Raw genomic sequence first — 8,766 nt, forward strand, 5'->3', positions numbered from 1 at the left:
CGAGGTTCACCCCACCTCCTAATGTACAACAGAGCGGTACCCACTTGCCCGCTTTTTTTTTTACTTGCTAGGTTTCATGAAGAACTTACATTCACCAATATTTTAAATTTATTGGGAATTTCTATGAGAGTAATGAGTAATGACGGATAATTAGTGTGCACGAGTTCTCCGAACGTAAAATTATTACATTTTTTCAGTAAAACAGTTAAATAATAATTTATTTGCGTCACGGCACGCTTTTTATTGCCAAAACAGGTAATACAACAGTATTATATATAGTGTGGTTCAAAATTGTGTTCATATACATCATTATTTTAGTATAAACACTAATTGTATAAATTATGATTGATAAGTAAATAATAATTAACAAAATAATAATGCATATTATGTTAATATTGGTACACGATTTTACGTTACTTAAAGATTTTCTGGTGTACCGAGCACCAGATTTTGATCAATGTTCAAGTCTCGAGTCAATTAATTCAGGCAGCAAAGAATTCGTGTAAGATTTTGTAATCGATGGTACAATTTTTAAAGTCCAAAATTCGACATCTTTATGTATTTTGTGTATCTACTATAAAACCTTAAATAAACATGTTTAGATTCGAACGTATAAATTATAATGCTGTAGATTTTATGTATACAATTGTCACAATGATTACCTTTCGGAGTCCATACAACAAAATAACAGTACCTATTTAGTTCCTTTCTTTAATGTTAAGCTGCGCTTGAATTTGGTAATAATAAGTATTAGTTTTTAATGTAATTTTTTCACCATAGGATTTTTCATCTATTCTATTTTTTTCTAAAATTTAAGTCTTTTGCCAATTGTACAGACTGTTCTAGATGTTCTAGTAATCGAATCCAAATTCTGAAAACAAATTTGAACTTGTCATGAAGTTTACTTGAAAATGACTTTCTTACATTTTTAAATTAATTTCTTTAGTTCAACATTACTATAATTTTATAATAAATATTTATTAATATTGATAATAAAACTAAATGATAACCTGGTAAGTTTTCATTTATTTCTGCTCGCAAATTGGTTATTTTTTTACGTGCAAGAAAAAAGTTTTTAATCTTTTTACGCAGATAAATTACTAATTTTGGTTTCAATTATCTCTGGGTGACATACTACATACATTAATACTGTTATTAATATATCATAAAAATGGTTTCTTGATTTCTAAATGACTTATAAATTATTATATATGTATATCGTATGCAGGTTACCACACAGATGACTAAGTAACAAAATTGTCTAGCAAGTTTATTTTATTAATTTGTATATAAACTATTGAAGTAAAATAAATATAATTAATTAAATTTTTTTTAAAATTATATATGTCGTAGCCACTTGATGAAATGGTCATCTTTTCATGAAAAGATCAATTTCATCAAGTGGCTACGACATATACACATTCATTTACTATTAAAATTTTAATATTTTTTTTTTAGTTCCTAACATTGTTTCCTCGCAGTTTATCTCGTTATCTTCTCTCCATTAGTACATACTTACGTGGGGCTATTTAACAGTTTCATGTAATTTTTTTACAAAAATAAAATGAATAAGAATTATTAAGTATAAACTAACGATCACTTAATAATATGACACGTTGTCGAGGCATGGAATCTTAACGATGCACTCGTTCTAATTAATTTATGTTTAGATTATCTCTCGGTGGTATTTAATATATATGTGTATAAAGTATAAACAATAGCTATCTATTTTTTCTATTATTCCGAACTATTTTGTCGATTTAAAATAATTCATTTTACAGTAGATATGTTTCATAATTATTATATTTTAAACTCTATTAAAATACCTATTTTATATTAGTTGAAAATGAAATATATTTATTGATACATTTATATTCATTATTGTAACTATTAATTTTAAGTATTTGAATTCTAATTATATACAAATGTTGTACGATATGTCAATATATCACTTAAAAGTAATAAACTTAAGCACAGAATACATTTTTTTTTATACCATCATTCATTGTATTCAATAACCAATATTTTCATATTATTCTATTATTTAATTTAATGTATATATTATTTAGAGATACGAATATATGTGGCAATTAAAATAATTTACTGATTATTACATGTATGTATTAATTATCTATAACTAAGCCAAAATATCTATTTGTGATTAACATGCATGTTTTTCTATATCAAATTTATACAAACAGAAAAAAGTATTTGTTATCTCATGGGCGCCCATTGGGCAAACAGGGCACTCTGCCCCCCTCGGAAAAAAATATTACCACAATATTACCTTATTACCGAGGTAAATTATTTGTTGAAATCACTTTTAAGATATGAAAAAAATATAAAAATATACTCATTGTTATTGTATATTAACATCATAGATAGGTCGTATTCTGTAGTCCGTATAACCTATACATAAAATTGTTTATCGCAGATAATTTGTGGTAAATCTATAAAGATCACAATATAGGTACTACCATTGATTATAGAATATAGAATAACATATTATAGAATATTCTATAATCAATGGTACTACAAATATTTTAACCTAATGCAAACAAGGATACTTTCATTCAGGATGTCATTAATATGTTTGGAGTAAAACGAAGAAATTTGCAGTTCTTATTTACTGATACCGAATAATATACTTATTAAAATTATTATTTATTTATTTATTTATTCGTATGGCAATTATTATTTATTAATTTATTTATTCATATGGCAATTATTATATATTTATTTATTTATTCGTATAGCAATTATTATTAATACACTATATATATATATATACAAATAAAAATATAACATGCATGTATAGTGTATACATTTATATGTGAAAAATAACATTAAATCTTTATTATCTTACATTCGAAAATGTTTTTATTTTGACCCCCCCTAAAATATTACCTATGGGCGCCCATGTGTTAACTATTATGAATATTCTTTTATGTGCGTATTTATAAAATTGGAAAGAAAGTGTTCAAATATATATTTTTAGTAGAACTGGTTGCTTGTAATTATTAATAGTTATTAAATCATTATTTATGAATATTAATATTGTAATAGCGTTGTCATCATAAAATCTTTTTACTTTATTTTTTAAGATAACAGTTAGACATGATGATTAATTTAACTTAATTTGTCTGGTTTTTAATTTTTTTTAAAGTTATATTTGGAAAGGTTGATTTATAATGATAATATTAGTATTATGAATAAAGTTGTAATGTTTACAATACTTTATAAATATACACAATTTTTGATTTGAGTATTATATTAATCAATTCACTAAAATGCTATAATTGAATCACGTTTAAAATATAAATCATAGATTTTGAAATTATACCATTTATTTTATTATTATTTAATAATTTGTCTATTCTGTAGAAGTTATCGTGTACTTAAAATCTATTAAAATGGTATCAATAGTATAACAAATTAAAATAATGATACGTTTTTAAATTTAATAATACAATAATAATTAATAGCAAAATTTTTTTTATTATAGGTATTTTTAATTTAATTAAAGTTGAACAATATGGAGTCCTTAATCCAGATCATAAACAAATTACAAGAAGTTTTTGCTGTAATTGGTGAACATCAAATTGATTTACCTCAAATTGTTGTCGTTGGATCTCAGAGTTCTGGAAAGAGCTCTGTTCTAGAAAGTTTGGTCGGCAAATCATTTTTGCCTCGAGGTACAGGTATTGTAACTCGTGCTCCGCTCATTCTGCAAATGGTAAGATTTACCACAGAAGATCAACAACATATGATAAAATTGTCAAAAAAACATGATATTAAATGTTGGGCAACTTTTCACCATAAGCCTGAAAAAATTTTTGATGATTTCGATGAAGTTAGACTGGAAATCGAAAATCAAACTGATATTCTAGCTGGTACCAACAATGGTATCACACATGAACCGATCATTTTAAAAGTGTTTTCACTTGCATACGATCTTACGTTTGTTGATCTCCCTGGTATAACCAAAGTACCAGTAGGAGATCAACCGGAAGATATAGATGAACAGATACAAGAACTTATATTAAAATATGTTCAAAAAGAAAATGCTATTATTTTAGCTGTTGTAACGGCTAATACCGATCCGTCTACTTCAGAAAGCTTAAAAATAGCTAGAAAAATGGACCCAAATGGGTTAAGAACAATTGCTGTCGTAACAAAACTCGATCTTATCGATAAAGGTACTATTCAGGACACTACTGAATTTCTGTGTGGAAATAAAATCCCTGTGAAACTTGGAATTATTGGTGTAGTAAATCGTAGTCAAAAAGATATTAACGATAAAAAATCAATGAAAGACACATTAAAATCTGAAAGAGATTTTCTAAGATTAAATTACCCAGAAATTTATAAAAACCACGGTAACAAAGTGTTAGCTAAAACATTACAAAATGTTTTAGTTAAACACATAAAAAAAACGTATCCAATTTTACTCAAAAATTTACAAGATACCAAATATAAACTAGAAGAAGAATTGAAAACAATGCAAACACCAGACAGCAAAATTTCATTTGTATTAACTTTATTGAAAAATATATCCAAGTCCTATTGTGATACAATATTGGGAAATAGAAAAGATGTTTCGGATAAAATAATTATGGGCGGTGCACGCATTTCTGAAATAATAAATGATGAATATTTGGATAAAATAAACAATATTGACCCGCTACAAGACTTGTCGGATAAACAGATATCTATAATCCTTTCAAATACTTCTGGGATCACTAAAAGTTCATTTGTAAATGAAAAAGCATTGCAAAATATGATTTTCAGACAAATTAAAAATCTAATTGAACCGTCCATGTGTAGTGTGGACTTCGTACGTGTAGAAATGCTAAAAATTTTTGATTTCATCGATGAAAACATTTTGGATACACTTAAAAGATTTCCTCGCATAAATTCAGATGTAAGTAGAATCTTAACAATCATATTTCTAGTTAAAACGTTGATGTTTATTTTTTTCAGTTTAACTAAAAGTAAAATGTTTATATTTTGAATCAAATAATTTTCATGAGTTTTTCTAATTTAAGATATATTTATAAGTATACAAAATAGAATAATTTTATGTAGTTCTCAATACCAACAATGTTTAGAATTAAGTGTAAAACATGGGTATATCAAAGGTAAATAAATACAGTGTTTGAATTTGCACATCTACTTATTTGTTTTAGTATTGCTCACCGTTTTCATTTATTCACAGTAATTCCAATCCCCTTTTAGTATTTGAATCAAATAATTATACCTGTAATTAATTATATACAGAAAGGTCAAATAAAAAAACATCAATTTTTTCATTATACTGTAATAACTAGATTATTATTTATTTTCACCTATTTAATTATAATTATACAACTATTAAATTTGATTTCAGGTTAGAAATGTTCTCAACAAAATGCTGGATGAAAAACTAACTGATTTAAAAGAATTTATAAAGTCTTACATAGAGACCTATCAGACATGTCTTAATACAACCAATCCAAATTTTTTATTTCAATTAGTTAAATCATCAGTTGATTTGCAAGATGAAAATATTGCAGCACTTATGAGTATCTCGAACAATAAAATATGTTTTGAAGGAGATGAAGAAAATGAAACAGTTGATGAAAAGTTTAAAATAGAACAGTTTAAACAAATGTTATCAGGTTTAAACGAATTGGATACTACTAACACAGAAACATCGAAACAAGTGAAGGTCCATAAATGCTTAACACAATGTTATTTTGATTTTATCAAGGAAATAATAAGAGATTTTGTGCCTAAGCGAATACATCACAAAATGGTGAAATTAGTTTTGGAGGATTTCGAACACGAATTAAACGAAAATGTTTTTACTTCATATGTTATCAATCAATCATTTGAAGAAATAATGGTTGAGGAGGAGGGCGCGTTAGAAGAACGTAAACGAGTTGAAGAATTGTTAAACGCGGTCAATTTAGGACTAAAAAATATGATAGATATACAGTGTTTTTGATTAAAAAAATAATATCAAAAGTTAGTGTTAATGAATATGCTTAGACAAAATATTTAAAAGTAAAAATTATAAGATTAATTATTTAATATTCAATAGCGCTTAACTCATATTATGATTTGGAAAGAATTAAAAATATAAATATTGTACCGTTGTAGTGTTTTTAAATATTTTTTTACTCTTTGTAGTTTATTTTAAAGTATATTATTTTTTTTTAATGCATTTTATTATATTTAAAAAGTAAGTCTTATTAGATGGGTACCTTTATTGATTATTATTTAAATTTAACTTGTTAACTTTAATTAATTTTTATTTGTTTATTGAAGAATAATTAAATGTATTTTATTCTTAAAGCTGAGTGATGATATTCATAAAGAGATTATGTTTTTGAAAGTACCCCCATGTACCTATTTAATGTGTTTTTTTAACAAAATATTTGAATAAAATTGTACATTCTTTATATCTAAGATTTCAAGAACTCTAAAAGTGAATTGGTGTATCATTTTGTTTGAACTAATATCCAATTGTTCTTTTTTTTTAATATGTTTTATGTTAAAAAAAATTGGTTTATTATTAATAACTACCTATCTAACAATTATTTGTAGATTATAACATTTAAATAATTGAAAGAATCAACTACCTTAATTTACTTGATATTGCTTTTAAAGTGTTTATTTGAAAATGTAGTACATTCTTAATATTTATAAAGAGGTAATATAATTGGTAATATATTTTCTTTGTGAAATTATTTATTTTATACCATTTATATCTAAGCTGATTATTTATTGATTAATTGTATCAAATGGATAGGAACGAGTTATCAGTAATTTATTTATATAATCCAAGAATGATGAATGTATTCTACTTGTATCGCACTTTTATTATAGAATATTATTTATTATAGTACTATATCATGAGATTTTAACTATAATACTCCTATCTGGGTATTTGTACTTGATATATTAAATTTTAATGTTCGTTATTTTTGAATTCGATCAAGAAGTCGAGTTAAGAGATTTGTCAGTAAAATGTTGTTATTATTTCCCTTGTCATTTTAAATTAATAATTATTAATTTTATTATTGACAACTTGCTTGGATTTTGATAAGTATGCATTTCATGAGTAATGTAAGTATCTAAAACATGACAGCCAATCAGACCAACGGTAATAAATGATTTATTTTGTTGATTTCGAAAATAACACGAAATCTAAATAATTGTATATATGTGCTGTTTTCTCGTAGTTCCTCTAGTTAACAACTGTTGAATAGGTACTTTGATTTACTTATTCTTTTTTCGTCGATTACTCGAGTATAGATACAAATATTCATGGTTTTGACGAATTTTTGTCAATATTTGAACTTCAAATGCTAATAAAAAAAAATTGTGCCTATGTATTCTTAAAATTTTTTGATCACTATAAGAATAACTTATGAGGAACTTTGTATTAAATGTTCAAGTATTTTGATTTGCCAAAAAAATGTTATTGACACTTCAAAAAAAATTTTTCAGAAAAATTGAAAATTTCAGTTGTCTATAAATAGCTCAAAAATCAAGATATTTTGTAAATTAAATAATGTAAAGAAAATTCCAATCTAAATACAGTGGAACCACTGGAACCTCGTTATCTCGAAGTCGTAAGGGACCGAAAAAAAAATTCGACATATCGAAACTTCGAGTTAGAGAGGGAGTTTATAACATAAATAAAATTTGAAATAAAAATGTTGAATTATTGGGAAAAATGTGTATTTATAATATAATTTGTATTTATACATTGCATACATATTATGTATTAATATTCGACATATGGAAATTCGATATACCGAAATCACTTAATACAGTGGAACCTCGATAACTCGAATCAGTTGAGGACGAAAAAAAAAATCGAGTTATCGAAAATTCGACTTACAGAGGTTACACATATGATATGTTATAAAGTAGGGGCCAAGACATTCTTTCAAGTTATCGAAAATTCGACTTATAGAAGTTCGAGTTATCGAGGTTCCACTGTACGTAAGTCCAATACTGAATGATCGGGACTGAAAAAAAAATTCGACATGCAGAAACTTCGAGATACCGAGGTTTCACTCTTAATGATGCTTCGAGTTTTTACTATAGCTAATTGAAGGAAAACTTAGGAAAAACATAGTGTAGTATCTTTAATCCTTAGTTATAAACACAAAAAATTTTCAAAATTTTTTGGTCATCCAACATATTTTTATCGACACTTCGAAAAAAAATTATCATAAAAATCGATAATTTCAGTGGTTTATAAATAACTCAAAAAAAGTCAAAAATTTTTGAAAATTAAACTGTATATAGATAATACTAACATAAACATTTGGTGAAAATTTCAAGTATTTACAGTGATTAGTTTTTGAATTACAACCATATAAAAAAGTCGATTTGGTCGAAAACTGGTTTTGCGTAAAAATTCTCGTTTTTTTGTAATTTTTTTTTTTGTTTTTCTCGATTTTTTTGAAAACTGTTGGAAAATGTTTACTTTTTACCTCCATAATGCATCAAGGATATTCACTTTGCCATCGAAAACCATACCCGAAGTTTGAAATTGAAGCATTATTTCGACTACTTATGCTGTACACAGACACAGAAAAAAAAATACACATCATTGTAAAATCAATACATTCTTCACTCCGTTCAGAATCTAAAATACAAATGTTAGTTCCTACATCCTACTCGATAAAAACAGATACAAACTAAGCAAGTTCTTACACGGTAAAAAAAGATGCGTACTTGGCAGCAAAAATTATATTATATAAT

The 8,766-nt window shown here is 25.5% G+C and overlaps 1 protein-coding gene across 1 annotated transcript; it reads left to right on the forward strand.

Annotated features, from left to right (window-relative positions):
• The first annotated feature begins 3,501 nt into the window (after nucleotides 1–3,501).
• On the forward strand, nucleotides 3,502–6,140 carry LOC112596845 (dynamin-1-like protein). Its single transcript, XM_025342667.1, has 2 exons — nucleotides 3,502–4,924; nucleotides 5,390–6,140. The coding sequence occupies exons 1-2, from the start codon at nucleotides 3,536–3,538 to the stop codon at nucleotides 5,987–5,989; spliced, it is 1,989 nt and encodes a 662-aa protein (XP_025198452.1). The 5' UTR covers nucleotides 3,502–3,535; the 3' UTR covers nucleotides 5,990–6,140.
• The last annotated feature ends 2,626 nt before the right edge of the window (nucleotides 6,141–8,766 follow it).

The sequence above is a fragment of the Melanaphis sacchari genome, unplaced genomic scaffold, assembly GCF_002803265.2.
Source record: "Melanaphis sacchari strain LSU unplaced genomic scaffold, SCAv2.0 Contig358_pilon_pilon, whole genome shotgun sequence".
Classification (NCBI taxonomy): Eukaryota; Metazoa; Arthropoda; class Insecta; order Hemiptera; family Aphididae; genus Melanaphis; species Melanaphis sacchari.

What these genes read in the sequence shown, in the direction of transcription:
- LOC112596845 (XM_025342667.1), top strand. Translation starts at nt 3,536, where the DNA reads ATGGAGTCCTTAATCCAGATCATAAACAAATTACAAGAAGTTTTTGCT. An exon ending in TTCCTCGCATAAATTCAGAT is followed by an intron (nt 4,925 to 5,389) that starts GTAAGTAGAATC and finishes ATTTGATTTCAG; the next exon opens with GTTAGAAATGTTCTCAACAA.